The sequence below is a fragment of the Coturnix japonica genome, chromosome 1 (genome assembly GCF_054131305.1).
Source record: "Coturnix japonica strain WE chromosome 1, WE-NBRP24, whole genome shotgun sequence".
NCBI classification, from domain to species: Eukaryota; Metazoa; Chordata; class Aves; order Galliformes; family Phasianidae; genus Coturnix; species Coturnix japonica.
In genome coordinates, this window is record NC_140663.1 from 42861349 (window position 1) to 42879792 (window position 18444).

Genomic DNA, 18444 nt, shown 5'->3' on the forward strand with positions numbered 1-18444 from the left:
CAAAGTAAAAATCAGGTTCTTTTGCTCTATAGAGGTAACTCACAGCCGCGTACCTCAGAGCAGCGACCTCCACCCTCACTGAGGGCGGCGGTGCCTGTGGCGCGCATCCAGGTGCCGCTCCGCCCCGCGGACGCTCATTGGCTCTTTCGAACGGAGCGGCCGGCGCGGGGCGGGGGTGCTCTGCGGGGCGGCGGTGGCACAGAGCGGAGGGTGCCGGGTGTAGGTGGGTATTGCTGCTGGGCACCGGGAGTGGGAAGGGGGGTTTGGTAACCTTGTAACTCTCGTATAAGGAAGAGCCGAGTCTTGGGAAGGAGGGGGGAGTGTCCGTGAGGAACTTGGTGAATCAGTTCTCGCGTTTGGGGCTGCGGTGTCTATCAGTGTCGCTTATCGAGCTGGGAAACGTCGGTTCCTGTCTTTGCTGTGCTCCAGGGATGCTGTGTGCCAGCTTTGATGTAAGTATCATCTAGAGACGTGGGGACGCAGGGCATAGCTGTGAGTGGTACTGATAAATGTGGCAGGTGGGTCTTTCATAATAAGATGAGATCTTATATCAAGTACCAGCGCGTTCCTCCTGCTGGCCAGAGAGCACTGAGCAGTGCTTTCCTCTGTGTTACTTCACCGGAAGAAAACAGGGGTGAAAAAGTGAGAAAATAGAGCTGGTTTTCATGAACCAGGATGGCTGAGTGCAGGCAGTGGTGGGGTGAGACCATAGGCTCCCAAACGGGATGCTCCCGTGGCGAAGGAGCTGTGGCAGCCTCCGGGATGAAGCGCTTGCCTTGAAGCTCAGGTGGGATTCAGCCCTGCCAGGTGCCCCCGGGGCAGTGTCTGCCCTCGCTGGAGGGTGTGGAAAGGCAGCCCTGAGGAGAGCCGCCAGCACGTTGTGATGCCATCACACAGACAGGAACTCGTCTGGTTCCTTCCCTTTCATGCCTCTGAGGCCTCCCCTGGGAAGCACAGCTCCTGCTGACTCAGCCGTGAGCGAAAGGGCTGTGTAATTGCCCTAGTGACAGGGAGTAGCGCTCCCAGGATGTCGTGTTGTGCTAACCTCTCTTCTGCTTGTTAGGGTCTATCGCGAAAAAATCTTGGATGTCTTCTGGTTGGTTTCAACAAGTCCTGATCTGACAGCTTCTTTCATTTGATGCTGTGTAAAAATGTGGGTTTCAATAGGTGCTGTCAGATTCACCTGCATATTCTAGCTGCTGCACCGGCCTTTGGGTGTTGATGGAGTTGAAGTGTGATATTTCTTAAGCAAAGGGTGAGGATGTGAAAGTGTTCCTTCCCAAGGGTTTTTAATGAGCCTGTTAATCCCTTTAAGTTCCATATGATAAATGAACGGCTGCTTCATCTGCATATTAAATAGCTGCAGAGCTGTGGACTTTTTTCTTTGTTTCCTTGTAAATGGAGCCATCCAAGGAAATGAGATTTGGATGTGGTTCATCTTGTGCTACAGAATGGCTTGTAATTAGTGTAGCATGTCTTGCTGGTTGAGGCCCACATATTCAACCTGATACAAGTGATACTGAGCTGGATATCTTGGGCAGCATCTAAGAGCATGTGCTTAGCACCCTGCAGTACTGGTGTTGAAAGGCTTTGGTGCTTCCTCAGTTTGCCTGAGGGAAAAGTGGACAGAGCACTGGGGAGCAAAGTGGTCAGAATGGTTTTGTGTGGCTGTCAGAGTGTGTCTGCACCCCTCTTCCTGAGAAATGCCTGTCCCTGTGCTGTGTTAGGTACCTTATTTTTCACTTCTTTATTAAAGCTCCAGTCTTTTGCTGGAGGCTCATCAGTCAGCCAGTTGAAGGCAGCTGTTGGCTTCCCCAGTATATCATTTGGGGCTGCCCACTTGTCTTGCTGCATATCAGCATTGCTGTATGGATCTTGATATCAGGCACTGTTAAGCAGCATTTCCCTGCTCTGCCCATCCCATGGAGCCTGTGGGCAGCTGAAGGGCCAGATGAGATTAGATGGGATGTGTTTCTTGGGAGTGGTGCTGGTGGTCAGGAATCTCTGCATCTGTCAAGCACTGGGCTTTGTTCCCTGACTGGGAAGTGCTTTCCAGTTTCTACTGCTTCTCACTTCCTAGGTGCCTTTAGGATACCAGCTGGTATGGAAATGGCATAACCAGATGTGGCCAAGTGACATATTACATATTCATTCTGGAGCCTTTTCTTTCACACTAGTGAACACTGGGCACTAAGTGCTTGTTGAATGAAGATGAGTGGAAGAAACTGATATGGTTCTAGCTGGAGCTGCCCGAATTCATTGTCAAATACTTGATTCATTCATTACGTACAACTTCTTGATGCAGGAAACCCCACTGGTTATGATCACCCGCTCCTGCAGTGTTCTCCTCACCATCCTTCTCATTGCCAGCAACGAGGTTCATCTGCGCTCCTTGCAGTCTGAGAACAGACAGATGTGGGATCTGAGAATGACAAACTCTTAAGCTAACTTTAACCATCAGCTCAAAATCCACTCAGGACAGTCTGTTCTGAGGAATTTGTTTTTGTTTAATGCCATTCAGGTACCCCAATGATAAGTAAGCCCATTTTTCTTTCTGGGGAGCCCTGATGCATACAGGCTTACCAAATAACTTCTTTCAGAACAGCAGGCCCTTGAAGTTCAAGTGCTACAACTCTTCTCATCAATCTCCCTATTTAAGACCAGTTTTTGTTGGGCATTTCTGTAAAACTGCAGATGCTGAACATTCTTGTGATAGCTGTCGTGTGAATATTTTGCTTTGTTCTTGCTTCGAGCGCTCCCTTGTGAATTAGGCTGCCTTTTGTTCTTCCCGTGGCAGTTAACATGCCAGATTGTTGGCCAACGTGGAGCTCCTTGTTTTAATGAGACCAGCTTCACTGCTGGCTGTTCTGCTGTTGTTTTATTTATTTCTTTTTGATCAATGAAGCCTCTTACTGCAATTCTGTTGGGACAATAGCTTCCTTATGCTAAAAGAAAATGTATTCCCCTGGACAGAGCTGTGGGAAGCATAACGAGCTCATTAGTAATGCTTGGTATATAGTCTGCCATTCCCTTGTTCATTCATCGAACGAAAAATGGCATTATGGTGAGGATGGCTCTTGTTGTTTTTTTTCCTTTAGGAACTAAAAGTGAGGGAGGGGGAAAGATACCACTTAAGGCATCTTTGGTGAAGTTAGAGTAGTGCTGGCAGTCCTGCTAGAAGGAAGTGGAAACAAAGTGCTTGCTCCGTTGCCTGTGACAGAGGTAAGTTGTCTGAAATCAGTGATGCGTGGTCCTATGTAGTGCGTGAGGCTCAAGTATATGCAAGTATTGGATCCTCTGAGATGAGCCTTTCGTCTTAGGAAGGCTAGGTTGCATCCAGAGCAGGAATGAGGAGTTAAGTTTCAAGGGAAAATGCATGTTTCAACTATGGATGTCGTCTGTCTGCAGTTTAATTTCCAGCCTGATTAGTAAGGTGATCTTAACTAGTGAACCAAGAAAATTGTTTTCAACTGGCTTCAAGACATGTGCAGGTATGTTTGCAGCAATGCGCTCTGCTACCACTCTGGTGAACTATGCTGAACAAATTCCTTCCATAAGTTCCCATATAGCTAATGCTGCACGTTTCTAAACCTTGAGCCTGTGAGGGACTTCATGATCCCCAGTCTGGTGAAGACTTTGTGCTGGTTTTTCCTACTGTTGAAAGCACTGCTGCAAAAGGAACAAGGAAGTGTTGACCAGATTGCTTCTTTCCTTAAAGATTGTTTTGCAAAGGCATTGTCCTCATAGCTTGCAGCACTGCATTGGAAACTTAGGTTTATGGTAGCTACCTGGAAATCCATGTCAAAATCCATATAGAAATTAATAAAACCATTGATCTTGTGTATTTATGCAAGAATAAATCTCATTCTTAGAAATGAATTCATTAAGACTGTTCTTAATCTTTTAAGTATTCTAAGTGAACTCAGGACATATATCTGTACCTGTGTGCATGTACAAGATATGTTTGTGATAGGTTGGGAAGGAAAAGTGCCAGCTATGCTAAGTCTAAGAACTGTATTAGTATTTCTCTTTGGAAAAGCAAATGCCTTACAGCTCCTTAAACTAGTGCAATCCTTTGAGCATTATTTATGTGCTTGAAGTTGCTACTTTAAGCTGTAATAACTGCTACTTTACTTAAGGACAGAGTGCTGAAGGAGCCTGAATACTGAACATCTTAAATGCTAAAATAACTATTCTTTTCTCTCATCTGTGTCTTTTTAGACTTGCTCATATTTTGCCTGGTGGGTTTTTATTGGGATCATTTAGGATACAGTCAAAGCAGGATTGACTGTATTAAAACTACTCTTTTCCCAGAGGGAGAAACTGATGTAAATGCAGGTGACCATGCAGAATGCAGTTCAGGTAAATGCCTTTTGTAATGTTTGAATATTATATGTTTTTATGCAAACATCTACCCTGAAGCTGGTGAAATGACAAAATCCCCAGAATAATCTCTAGCTTTTTAAGCGGATAAATAAATAGGAACTTTCCCTTTCAACAAGTGGAGTGCTGTGTGAGATAGATAACCCAATGCTATAATCAGGTAGGCAATACTTACAGTTTCTGTGCACTGTTTCCTGAGAAGTTTTCTAAGTCAAAGGATGAGAATATATAAAACTTTATTGATAATAAAGAGGTGTTTCTAAAATCCTGCTTATTACTAAGTTGCTTCAACAATGGAAGTGTATATTTTAGACACACATCCTTCCTGAGCTGAAGCAAGTATCTAGGAATATTGGAAGGTCTCCTTCTCTTTGGGAATTCTATCCATGCCATTTCAGCATGATCCTTCTCTTGATGTGTGAAGGTATCCATCAGTCTGAAAACATGGGATCCTTAAGAGAAGTGCTAAGGGTTCATGTTCATGAGATCACGTTTCCTCTCTTAGTATTGTCATTTTAATGATTTAAACTCAAAATGCACCTGAAGTGATTGATCAGAGAAGTCGGTAGTCTGTAATGAGTTCTATGATAAACTACAGGTTATTAATATGTGGTGAAGAGGAAGAAGACAGCATAAATGTTTGATGTGTGTTTTCTTTACTTACTAAACAAGATCTGCTTATAGCCACGATAGGGTAACTGTGAAAGCAAGAGAATGAATGTAGCAGTGCTTTCGATGCAGGAGTTACTAATGAGAACTATACCATTCTTGATTACTGCTATGTTGGTTTGGTGTGTCTGTCTGAAGGGAAATTAAAACTTACTCTTTGAATTATACTAAAGGTCTATTCTTCGCAACTGTGAGATTCCATCCTCTGTCTGCAAATATTACAGCTCACTCTCTTGCACATACTGAAATCTCCTGCAGGTGTGGTTTGGAGATGACCTTCCTTTAAGTCCTCGAAGTCCTCTGACGCCCAGGCATGGCCCAGGTCTGGCAGATGTGTGCCTGTATGACCAGTGGATATCTGTGCGGCATGAAGCAACTTTGGTGCCTATGCAAGAAGACCTGTCAATCTGGCTGTCTGGCTTGCTGGGTGAGGTTAAAAATAAATCATTGTCTAATAAATTTCAAAGCAAATTCAAATATCTGACTCAACACTGACACTTAATATCCATAATATTAATAGCATTTGAGCCTGAGTGATTAGGAGAATTGCATTAAAAATGCGTGTTCTAGTTTCAGATCTTATTAGCTTCCAACTGTTTGAGGTAAGGTGATTAAACCTTCTAATTTATAGTTCTGAATCTTATTAGTCTAATTAAATGAATATTTGATTTTATTTATATTTTTACTAATTTTCAGTGTGTGAAATCCCCTTTTATTATGTGGAGATACCAGTGACATATAGTTGGGCTGGATAATCAAGTATAAATTTAGTATGAATGTTTTGGAAATTTCTTTCTAAAAGCTTTCATTGTTTTACTGTTTCAGCAGCAACTTCTTTTATTGGTCTAGCCCATATATGGGAAGAACTACTGAAGTCAGTCAGCCTGTGTTGGATGAGCCTAAGCAACTACTGAAGTATTGAGTATTGAGTGTACTGAACAGTATTGAGTGTTGGTCACCAGGCTTCTCTTCCATTATGGACTCAAGTTTAACTGAAGCCTTTAGCACTGGAACACTCTTGGAATTTCCTATAAGTTCATATGAAACTTCTTTGTCTTCTGTGGAGTAACTCCAATATTGGCCTTCTTTTTTTTAGGAATAGAAGTCACAGCAGAACAACTGCTAGAAGAACTTGATAATGGAGTACTACTGTGCCAATTGATTGGTGTTCTTCAAAACACAATTAAAAATTCATGTAGCTCAAATAATTTAAGAGTAAGTTATATCTAATTTTTTAATGCATAGTTAAACACTTTAAGTAATACAGAAGACAAGATGCCTAACTTCTGTATTTTTGTCCAAACCTTTCTGTTTAACTTTAAAGCAAATCAGTATTTGTTTAATATTACTATCTTAAAATTATATTTTCCCTTGCTCCTATGTTATTTCCTCTGTTTTCTAAACTGAATTCTAAGATGTTGCAGTGAGGCAACCACATACAGTTTAATTGATCTGGGGTTTTCTGTTTGTGCTAATTCTATGGCTATGAACAGAACTTGGTAGAAAGGAATCATGTGCTTTGAGACCTGTTGGCAATGTTCATGTGCACAATGTACTTTGTTTTCTTCTCTTGCCAGAATTTTCCAATGAGAAAAGTTCCATGTAAGAAGGATGCTCCATCAGGATCTTTTTTTGCCAGAGATAACACAGCCAACTTTCTTAACTGGTGTAGGGCCATTGGAGTTGATGAGACGTACCTCTTTGAATCTGAAGGTTTAGGTAAATCTACCTTTTTTATAAGACTTTCTTTGGTCTCCATGTGGATAACTACCTCGCCAGGGAGAACTATTGCACATAGTCTTACAAAGCTTTTGTCATGACTGTGTCTGTCTTGTGTAAACATTTATTTTAGGGCAGTGTTTTGTGTTAAGGCACCGAAATATCAGTTCAGTAGCTTCTCTAAAGTGAAGGATGCTTTTCCAGGCTCCTAAAAGTTGTCATGTGGGAGGAAGAGGGGTAGTGAGAGCTGTGCAGTGAACTCACGTGTTTTTCTTCTGTAAAAAGCCCCACCAAGAAGCAGAAGTTGTGGTGTCCCTTCCCTTCTTCACTCCTCATTCTTTCTGTATGCTGGAAGACCGTGGGGCCATGGAGTCACGATAAGATTTATTTGGTATTAGTGCTAATTCTCATTGGAGAAATAATGCACAATAATGCACTTATGACTACTAAGTTTGGTAACTGCATCAGAGCATTGGGGCTGGAATGACAACAGTCTGTTGGTAATTAACATTTAGTTCAAGTTTTACTTGGCATAACTATAAATCATGTGTGTTCTCCTGTCTTAACAGGATAGTTATAAAAATAAATATTACCAACTGTGTGAATGCCTGCCACAGTGCACAGCCCATCGCTTGTAATAAACAACTACTAGACAGATAATTCCAGATGGAATACATTTTTTTTGACTGCTAATTAAGAGAAACTGCTTCCATTGTATGGAAATAATGCAATGCACGTCTACCAGTTAGTATGTCTCTAGAAAATAATTAAGATAAACTTTTCTTTGGCTAACCAAATATTTTTGTAAAAAAAAGAGGAAAAAAAGAAATCTTCCTCTCAAACAGAACAGCAAAAAAAAAAAAAAGCAAAGATTCTTTGTTTGCAGTAATCATATGAGTATGTCACAAAACTTACTAGATTTTCTTGAAGTCTTTGTGCCTTTTAATGCTATTTAAATGGGAGGTGCTGGTTTGACAAGCTGCTTTTCTTTTAAACTCTCCCTGCTAGTTGGGCTGCCTATGCCTTCCCTACTGCGTCACACACCTTTTAAAGCAGTTGAAAAACCATCCTTACTTGCAACTGTCTCATTCTCATTTAACTAGGGACCACATCTTTTCATGCCCACAAAATACAGATGACTGGGAGAACTGAGATATAAGAAAATTAGTTCTAGTATTTATTTATTTATTTATTTTAATTTTAACTTGTAGGAATTACACTGCTGAAACATCTAAGTTCCTTTAACTGGCTGGGTAACTAAAACCAGTTTAGCCTCCTTGAGATAAGTAGACAGGATTTCATAATGCTGTGGCTTTTGCTCATCGTCAAGTGTTTTGATGTCTGATTGTAACTCATGACACAAGCTTGCTGTGTGGCATAAATATCGTCTGTAAGCTTATTTGGCAGTTGAAATGAGCCGACTTGAAGTCTCCTTGATGACATATTCTTTCCATTGATGTTCTCCATCAAACTTTCAAGCTGTTCTTTATGAATGAAATAGGGGAAAGACAACCTGGCAATTGTCCTTTTCATGTCAAACATGTGTAGCAACGCCTCCTGATAAATGTGGGTGGCCATGGGGAAAATTAATTTAATTTAATTGTTCCTGAGATATCAGAGTGAGTAGCCATTATGAGGTGCCCTCTAACATCAAGTCTTGGGTTCTGCTAAGGGTATATTTGAATTTTTCTCTTCTGGATTCAAGCAAATTATGCCTTTTCTCTCAGAGCTGACAAAAACATGGAAAAAAAGATGAAATAATCTCTAGTACCTTTTGGATTGCAGCTGGGCCAACTTTCTTTTGAATTACCCATCATCATCAGGTCCTTCAATAAGTAGAATTACAAACTGGAGTAGATGATATAACTTCTTGAAACTAGATGATCTTTCCTATACAAGCCATTCTGTGTAAGCAAGAACATCTGACTTCATACTCAGTTTATACTTTAGTCAATGTTTTAGTCTTGTTTAAAGTGAAATAGTTTTACTTACCAAACTGAACAGCAGAAAAATATTAGGTTTAATCTGTAAATATGGAGCTGGCTCATTAGGTTTTTCTTCAGAGTGAATTTTCCTGTTCTGTTTAATATTGGTACTGCACAGCACAAAGGAAGTTTATATAAATGGTACACCATATAAAATTCAATTTACGTTTTTCTCACTTTTTATACTTAATGGTGTGTGAAGAACAGTGGCATGTGTGTAGGGTGAAGCAAGCTGAATGATATTTTTTCCAGCCTTTGGTTTCTGAGTTATTAGACAGCATTCCTCAATGGCTGAGAAAGCACGAGGCTCATTTGTTTTCTATAACATTCATACAGCTGCTTGTGGACTTTAGAAATTGTTTACAGAGTCTCAATTTTGAGGTTTAGATTGGGGCTGAGGAGAAAGTAATTACTTGTGCGATGTTCTAAACTATTCTGTCCCTTTATTTTTCCCTAGATACTTCAAGAAATAAAACCAAAATAGACTTTGCTTTCTTCTGCTCTTCCATTCTTTAGAGTGGAAATAAAAATAATTGAGTGCTCACATTTCAAAATTGTTAAGAAAAGCCAAGGCAGCTGCCAGAGTCATCTGCACACAATTTGGCTATCACTTCATCCTGCCCTCTCATTCTTCAGCTTCAGGATTCATCTGTATTCATGATTCAAGATTCAGGAGCTCATGATTTCATATCCCTACATGATCAAGTGCATACAGCTGATAGAGCTGTTCTGAAATGAGGGGTGTGCTGTGCAGTGATTGTAGGCAGAGCTGTGGAGATGCAAAGCCTAGCACAAAAATACTAATAACCTATCTGAGCTAATGTTTCTTCTTCACTGTGGTCACTTCCAATACCTGCTATTTGAGGTTGAGTGTTTCACCAGTATCATCCTCACCCCTTTCTTACAGTCAGAGGTTTCCACCCTCTTTCTCAGAGCACAGTCTCACCAGGATGCATGGTTCTGAAGAAAACTTTGGGGTGGATAGTGTGAGGGCTAATAAGCAGGGAATGAAAGAACCATGCATCATGGGGTAGGGCTTCACAGGGGACCTGCCACTGGCAAAGTGATGTCTTCTAGTACAACTATGTAAATCTGCCATGAGATGGTCATTGAATTCTTAAAGACTTGGAAGAAAAAGATGTTCCAAAAATGATTACAATCACCTGGATCACTCTTTCACAGCCAATAATTTAAACAACTCAAGCTGACTGGCTGTGTATAGGCATCCACTTATCAGCTAGATCCCTTGCTCCTAGTTCTGCAGTTTTCACCTGTTGAATGAATGTGTGTATCTGTGTATGTGCATGTGTTAGCAGACAATATATTTTCCTATTTGCTGCTGCTGAATGCTCTTTATCTGCAAGACTGCTATAATGTATATGGGGAAAGAGAAGGAAAAGCTCTTCAGGTTTTTTGCTTTCCAGTTCACATCTAGGAGGAACAGCATAAAGGCAACTACAGCTGTGTTAGAATGGATTTAGACACTTTTTGGACAAGAAAATTAGAGCTGGAAAGCATCTAGTGCTTAGCCACAGTACATTATGCTTCAGATTGGCTCACTGGAATAATGCCACTTGCCTCTGAGCACAGTGATGGCTAAACTGCAATCATCTGCTTGTTATTGTCTTTATCCAACTGTAGAGGGCTTCCCACAATAGAAATGGGTTACAACTCCCTTTTGTTTTTTATTCCTCTTTAGTTTTGCACAAGGATCCAAGACAAGTGTATCTTTGTTTGTTGGAAATTGGACGCATTGTATCCAGGTACTTGATCCTTTCATGACCTTAAATAGAAACTGAAGAATGTATTCTATTAATCAAAAACTAAGATGGTCTGTAGCCATTAAGTGCAAAGCAGTAGATGTTATTTATGTGCAGATAGTAATGAGTAGCGCCTCTAGGACCACAGTATGAGTATTTTTTCCAAATATTTATCATGTTATTTTCATGGGGAGGTTCTGATCCACACTGCTTTTTATGACCATATGCTTAATGTTACCTTCAGCTTGTAGGTATGTGGATATCTTGGAAAAGCTCAGTGAATCATCTTTAAGGTCTTTAATTTTTTTAAGCTTTTTGGAAGTTTTCATAAAACCTTTAAATAGGAAGCAACTCTTATGTTTTCTAAATTGACTTCTAATTTGTTTCCAGCAGAGTTAGAAGCTTTAAGGTGGTTCACGACTAATTCAGATAAACTAAGTTTTTCAGGTTGAGCAGTGTTGTTATTGCCTTCCCTGGTATCTCCAGGACCATCTTTGAGAGGACTTCTTCCAGAAACTTAGAGCTGCTCCTCCTCTTTGGATTATCAAGACTGCTGTAGTGCTGTTCACTCTTAGTCTAACTTCTCACAATTTTGCTTGCTTGTTATAATCACTTGTTTTCTTTGTCAAATTATTAATTAAAATTCCTACTTATGTAATTGTGTTGAGATATGGAGTTGAACCTCCTGTGCTAGTAAAACTGGAGAAGGAAATTGAGCTAGAAGAAACACTGCTAAGGACCTCTGGACCAGCATCACCTGTTAACACAGCAAAGTCATGTTGCCACCATGGCGAGTTACATGAGGCTGTAAGTACTTATTTATTATGCAGTGATCTTCAAGTTAAACTCTTAGCTTAGTGCTTGTGTGATATGAGAGATTGATTTTTTTCATCTAATATATGTGAGCCTTCTTTAAAAGAAAACAGAAGTTGATGCACCTCTTTGAAGAATAAATTTTGTTTTAATGTTATAAAAATACTGTTTTTTGAAGTTAATGCTTCAGTGCATGTAGCTTGGTTCATCCCTTCTTTCACTGCTGCTTTGAGCAGCCTCCCATTGAAGTGTTGTGCATGACTATGCTATGACTAATGTGGACTTCAAAAATGTTAAAGTAAGTCTTGAAGAAATTCTTCAAGAAAGACTTGAAAAAAAACCAAACAAATCTGTATAGCTGTACCTCTTGGAAATAAGGTACTGATAACTCACTAGTTTTGCTGCTTACCAATAGTTTTGACCTTCTAATTTCTTTGAGGCTTCCAAGTGGCTTTAACAGACACATCTTCACTAACTCTAGACTTATTTGGGGGCTATCTTTCTCATTTATTCAGTGTTTTCCTTCTTGGGTGTCACATAGAAGGTTAACTTATAAATGGCCTTCTAAAAAGTGAGGGATAATGCTGAAGTGCCCCTGGGTAAGATGTATCAATGGAACTGGTTCTGCTGAGTACTGATTTATTCACAAGAGAGATCCAGGTACTTGTGTTTCAATTTCTTGAAAGGGTTCTGTCTGGAATTTGGTAATATTATATATAATATTGTGGACAAATCATTAAAAAGAAAATAGAAATATGTTAAAATTGCAGAAATCATAAAAACTGAATTTAGACAACTCCAAAATAATTGACTGCATATACAGTTCTGTTCAGTCTTCCATTCTCTGTTTCAAAGCTTTATGTAGCTAAGATTTTCTTGTGAGGGAAATACAATTCTCATGCTTCCTTAACTTAAGGGAAGGAAATATTTAAAACAGTAAGATAATGGTATCTCAGTAAACAGCTAAACAGTACTTCTGTCAAAATACTAATACACGCTTTCAATTTTAACAATTAGGTTAAACACATAGCAGAAGATCCACCCTGCAGCTGCTCCCATCGATTTTCTATTGAATACTTATCTGAGGGACGTTATAGACTGGGAGATAAAATATTATTCATACGAGTAAGTAGTTTCTCAACATTACAATCTATATTCAAAATGGGAGAGAAATACTTTTAAGTGAAATACCTTTTTTTGTGGTATTATTTTAGATTTACAGAATGATTTAGGTTAAGATAACACATGATCCAATCCTATTTAAAACAGGTCTTTCTATTTTATTTAAAGCAGGTAAGTAGATCTTACAACCACTGATTTTACACTTAGAACTTCACTAAACTTAGAAAGTTAATGTTTTTCTGTATTTGTAAAATTTCAGTAGTGATTTGTAGTATAAATACGGGTAATATGATATAATATCCGGAAAATACTGCTTGTTCAAAATCCATACACATTTGCAGCTAGCTGAGCTTAGTTCTTCAGGAATAAGAACTTGTGGGATTAAATAAATGAGGGCATTCATAAATTGATCAAAACTGGTATCTAAGACTGTATACTAAATAAGAATGCTGAAAGAATGATTAATGTATTTTCTACATACATGCTCTCATTATTTCCTGACATGTAATGACTCCTTCTTCTGGAAAAATTAATAAAAGAACTGGGAAGTGTAAACCTCTTAGTTATCCCATGCATTCTTTCTTAAAATGATTCTCCATAAGAAAGGAGATCCTGTATCAATTCAAATGTTTCATAATATGAGGTGCAGACTTAGTGCTGCATAAAACAAGTTTTCTAATGTTCTATTCCCACCCCTCTTCTGTCATTCTCAGATGCTACATGGCAAACATGTGATGGTCCGTGTTGGTGGAGGCTGGGACACACTCCAAGGTTTTCTGCTTAAATATGATCCCTGCCGAGTGCTTCAGTTTGCAACTCTGGAACAAAAGATCTTGGCGTTTCAGAAGGGGGTCACCAGTGACAATATCTCCAACTCACCAGCCCGAATTCAGGAACCTCCTGTCATGAACCCAATGTCAGCTGTCAATATGTTTCAAAAGCAGCCAGCAAACACCCCTACTCCTGTTCCAGCCGCAAAGGCTATCCATGGGGCGACAGCTAAGAAGCCTTTATCTAAACGTCCTCAGTCTCCTGCCCTGACATCACCAAAGGTGCCAGTGCACACATCCTCTGCTGCAAAGTTGTCAGCCAGACCCAAACTAACAGATGCTCATTCTCCTTTCAAACCATTGATGGGTACCTCAAAAAAACTGGAGTCTCCCGCACACCACTCGCCAGCTCCTGTTCCTTCGCTGCCTGCAAGCAAGAGTTCTTCGTCTACAAGGTCAAGAACAGCTCTTGTGCACTCTGAAACATTACGCAAACGTATTCGTTCCCCTGATGCCCCAAAGGTGAGATTTGCCCCAGCCCAAGGCACCCCAGCAAGAGGGATGCATTCTGCACTCTCAGCATCTAAGAAACAGTTGGCTCAGTTGCCTGAAACAACTGAAACATTGTCTTCGAAACAGAAGTGTGTCCCCTCTAAATCTAAACCTGTATCTGCTACTAAAACCAAAGTAAATTCTGTTGCTCCAAGGCCAGCTCGGCCACCTGTTACCAATCTGCGTGCTGTTGCCAAGTTTGCACATTCCCAGCAGCTCTATGTGAAACCTCCTTCTGAAAATACTACTCTGGCATCAGGATCTGGGTCTCAGCATCCTCGGAAAGCTCCACAAACAGCTTCTGACCTGACAAGGAACCTGAAGACTGCTTCAATCCTAAAGCACTCAGCTTCTGTACCTTCCCTGGCAGTTAGTAAAGCACTTAAGTCACCTCCTACACTGGGATCTGCAAGCAAAAATCTAACAGCACCTGTCAATAAGACATCAACTACAGAGCATCTACAGACCCAAAATGTCAATAAGCCCCTTGAGGTTGAGCCCTCCTCATCCAAACCTCCTGAGCGCACTCCACTCTCTGTTGTGCGGCTTCCTCAAACTTCAGCCAAAGTGGCAGCGACCAAAAAAGCAGCGCAGCCCTCCACAAAAAATCAGCCTTCAAACAGAGACTTGCAAGCCAATGGAAACTTGGTCCCAGCAGCCAAGAAACCTCTCTCTAAAGGAAAATCAGCAACAGCTTGTAACAAAGGAGCACCTAGTGCATCAAAAGGGCCTCTTCAGAAGAGCAAACATGATGATCATTATTTTGTTATGACAGGGAGTAAAAAGCCCAGAAAGTAAACCTATTTGTTAACCTTCTGCATAAGTCCCACTAATGTTCAAATGGGCATCTGAAAATTGCTACACTGAGGAAAGTTAAATAACACTACATGTGCCATGCCAAATGTTAGGCATAATTACATTTTGCTGCATAACTTGCAGTAATAACGGTATTTATTTTGAAGTTTTAATACTTTATTAGATATATTATACTATATTAGAGGTAAGCTTGCTTGCACTGTGGAATAACCTTTTTTGCTGCTAGCCTGACCTGCTGTGGGGAAAGGCAGGAGAGAGGAAGGGGAGCTGGGAATGCTGCTGCTGTTTGTTTTCGAGGGAGTTAAGCTGAGCAATTCTGGTTGTTCTTAGCACATCTGTATCAGGGCCTGTGGCAAGTGATAGAGCTGTGCTTATGCTGTAAAATTTCTAATACCTCAAATAAAATTGTTATGGTTTTTTTTCCCTTTTATTGTTTAGTTTTTAAGTTTGATAGTGTTCCAGGACCCCAAATCTGGGTCTTCTGTGTGTATTAGAAATGTTGGAAGACTTTGTTTTTTTGTTTTTCTTTGCTCCGAGGTAGTAAGGTGCTGGCACAGGCTGCCCAGAGAGCTGTGGGTGCCCCATCTCTGGAGGTGCTTAAAGCATTGGTCCCTGGGCAGCCTGAGCTGGTGGGTGGCAGCCCTGCTCACCACACAGGTTAGCACTGGATAGGCTTTATGTCCCTCTCAGCCTATGCCGTTCTATGATTTGAGATTTTGAATTTGAATTTCTAGTCTTGTTCAGTTTGCTGCACCTGTCAGAATTCACTGTTCCCCTACATGCCTTAACATGGCTCCTGCTTGCTTGGGCATGGAGCCTTGGCTGCCATTAAATTGTGCACTGAAAATTGTGGCCTTGATCACACTTGTGCCTTAGCAGTGCTACTTGTAAAGGCCTAGGGAGACAACTTTGCTTAGTATGTGCTCCAGTGTGAGTACAGATAAGCCTATTTTTTTCCTAGGAAGCTCTTGCTGCATGGGGAGAAGTACCTGAGTTTCAGGATGGACCCCATGGAGCTGGCACAGGGCCTGCTCAGAACAGAGCGTTGCTGCTCTACAGGAGTGGCCTTTTTTCATATAACTGAACTGCTGAATGCTTATTGGTGCTTGAGGTTTATTTGTGTGGGCAGTCTTGGTCTGTGTTGGCCTTTATTTTGTTTACGGAGACCTTGCTACTGGTTCTCCTGTATTACTTTTCCAGAGGTGAGGAGTCGTTTCCCAAAGAGCTAACAAGGCCCTATCTTTGCCTTAATGTCTTTGAAAGTGCCACAGGGTTAAGTGCCATTTAATCTCAACTCCTGTGGGCTCTTAGTGGGTCTGTGGAGCTCAACAGAAATGAGCTTCATGGTAGATGAATAAAAACTACTGTCCCTGGAGGAAGAATTAAGATACTTTAGGTTTAATGGTCAGTACAATGAACGTCAAGGAACTCTCAGGTTCTGTGGAGAGACACTGCAACTGCTGACTTCTACAGGCTGTTGTTACTCCTGCTGTCAGGATATTTACTTATGGGTAGAAGAGATGTGGAAACTGCAGCTTCTGATGCTGTATGTTGAATACTTTTTTTCCTGGAACTAGGATAAGCAAGCATTGTAAACTAATAATGAGTTTTCATGTGCAGTGGTGACATTATCACACTACCTTTCTGAGCACCCTGTTAGCTTCAGTTATTTATCATTCTAATTGTGCATCTCTACTGTACAATTCTATTTACAACCTGCTGGGAGTAAATAGAAAATAACAGTATACAGACTGTTGGAGGAAAACATCAATTTTAATAATATAAACAGCTCCCACAAACTTATGTTCAAAGTTGTTTGTGTGGGGAAGGCCTTATTGCTCATTTATTTTATAAATGTACTGGTCAAAGACACTACTGCAAATGTGAAGAAGAGTATTGATTGTAGGGGAGCTAGGATAAAATTGACATGCTGTTTCATACTCTGAAAGCATTTTGCAGTAGATGACCAGTTTTTGATTTTGAGCTCCCATATAGTGAGCCGGGATGAGATATCCCATGCAATAGATGAAGTGGGGTTTCTTTCTTTATTGAATTTGGCTGGAATGGATGGAGTTCGCTTTCTTCATAGGAGCTCAAATGATGCTCTGTTCTGGATTTGTAGCTGATGCAGTGCTGATAGCACAGCAGGATTTGGGCAGTTGCCAAAATCTGTTTGCACAGCATCAGGGCTTTCTTTTTTCCCCCATGCTTGCCCTGACAGCAAGTGGGTTGGGAGTGGGTGCTTGGCTTCTTGCTGGGTTCAACAATCCTCAATGCTTTTTGAACTGTTTACAAGTTCCACAGTACTACTATAAACACCAAGACTCTTGAATCCCAGCGTAACAGTTATCTCAGCATCTACCTTTAAGAACAACTACTTGAGAGAAAGTGGAGGGTTTCAACTTTGTAGTCTTATGTCATGTCATAGATATAATTTTGTCATTCAAAGTGTAAACAGGCACTGAAAAGGGGAGGGAAAAAAAAGTCATTTTACTGTTGAAAACTCAAACAGTAAATCTAGCAGTAAATGTGCTATGTATGGGTTAGCTTGGTTTGGTTTTTAACTACAAAAATAGTGTAAGATCTAACTTGCGCAAATAATTGCGGTCTTCAACTTTTTATTCAGTCATGTTATAACTGGTAATGTCATGTGGCACAAGGGAAGACAATAATCGAAATGTAACAAAATACCTCCTGCTGAAAATACTCTTTTCACAATGTTTATATTGCCAAACAGTAAATCTGATCTTCAACTTGTATTACTTTTCGTGTGGGAAAGATTACTTGGAACAAGAATATTACTGAATTCTCCATATACTTTTGATGTCTTTGAGTACTTATTCTAAATAAACATATACTGCACCTTTTTACATGCTTCCTTTTTTTTTCTACTATCATTTTGGCGGGGGGGGAGAGGGGGAGAAGGGGAAATGGAGGTTGCTTTTCCAGAAGGGGTTGTATTTTTGCTTGATGGCCACTTAAATAATTGTAGCTTCCATGTCAGGCTATTAGGAAGACATAAATAGCTAATGGTTTTGTTTGGAGTTCAAGGCCTCTGAAGTGTGTTTCAGTAAAACAGTATTTGAGAAGCAAGGTCTTCTTGCTCATTCCTTCTTGGTAATGTGCCTGAGTAGTTTCAGATATAACTCTGCAGTGGAATTGCCAGGTCATGACCTGAATCAGTGGTTAAACACCAGGTGAGAAGGCATGACCAACCCGGGGAGCTCAGGTGCAAGCAATGTAACTGAGTGACCAGGAGTGGAGCCTGGAGCCACCCCTCCTTAACCTCATTTAAGGATTAGCAGTTGAGGGAGCACCATCTCTGGTGAGAAAGTGCACTTCTCAAGCTGTCACAGGTCATTGGAAGGGGTGAGCTAATTTTCCTTCTTTATTACCTGCTGTTCTTCTATAGTTCCTTTATTTCATATTACTAATATCCACAGTCCAAATCTATTCTAACTTCTAACTTAAGACTTCTAGAGGAAGTCTTCTAGAGGATGGAAAATACCACTTCATTGCTAAGCTGGTAGATCAAAACCAGGGCACCTTCTCTACTGGTTTGTAGGTGTTTGGTTTGGAGCTCCATCTTTTATACTTAAGTGGAGTTCCTAACCTGAAGAAGCCGAGTGCTGTTATACTGAAGGTGTGCAACTGGCTAATGAACCATCTTGCATAAGTATTTTCATTTCCTCTGCCAGCAGTATATTGCTCACTGCAACTGTCAAGCTCCTCAAAGCATTATCACTGCTCTTCTAGTAATTAGAGCTGTAACACTGACTTCTGAAAGGACTGCTTAAAGTAATCAACATAGTGCTCCATTCCTCATTTAGATACTGCTAACACTTAAATGTGAGC

General features: G+C 40.5%; 1 protein-coding gene across 4 annotated transcripts; it reads left to right on the plus strand.

Annotated features, from left to right (window-relative positions):
* Positions 1 to 132: 132 nt before the first annotated feature.
* On the plus strand, positions 133 to 17459 carry GAS2L3 (growth arrest specific 2 like 3). Of its 4 annotated transcripts, none has more exons than XM_015859106.2 (10): positions 133 to 223; positions 3099 to 3222; positions 4222 to 4362; positions 5311 to 5479; positions 6149 to 6267; positions 6630 to 6771; positions 10456 to 10519; positions 11185 to 11323; positions 12347 to 12454; positions 13165 to 17459. In XM_015859106.2, exons 3-10 carry the CDS (start codon positions 4333 to 4335, stop codon positions 14569 to 14571), a joined length of 2178 nt encoding a protein of 725 aa, XP_015714592.2. In that variant the 5' UTR covers positions 133 to 223; positions 3099 to 3222; positions 4222 to 4332; the 3' UTR covers positions 14572 to 17459. The 4 variants fall into 4 exon arrangements, with proteins under 4 accessions (XP_015714592.2, XP_015714613.2, XP_015714628.2 ...); XM_015859127.2 differs by having other exon boundaries at positions 4315 to 4362; XM_015859117.3 differs by lacking the exon at positions 133 to 223 and adding an exon at positions 261 to 452.
* The last annotated feature ends 985 nt before the right edge of the window (positions 17460 to 18444 follow it).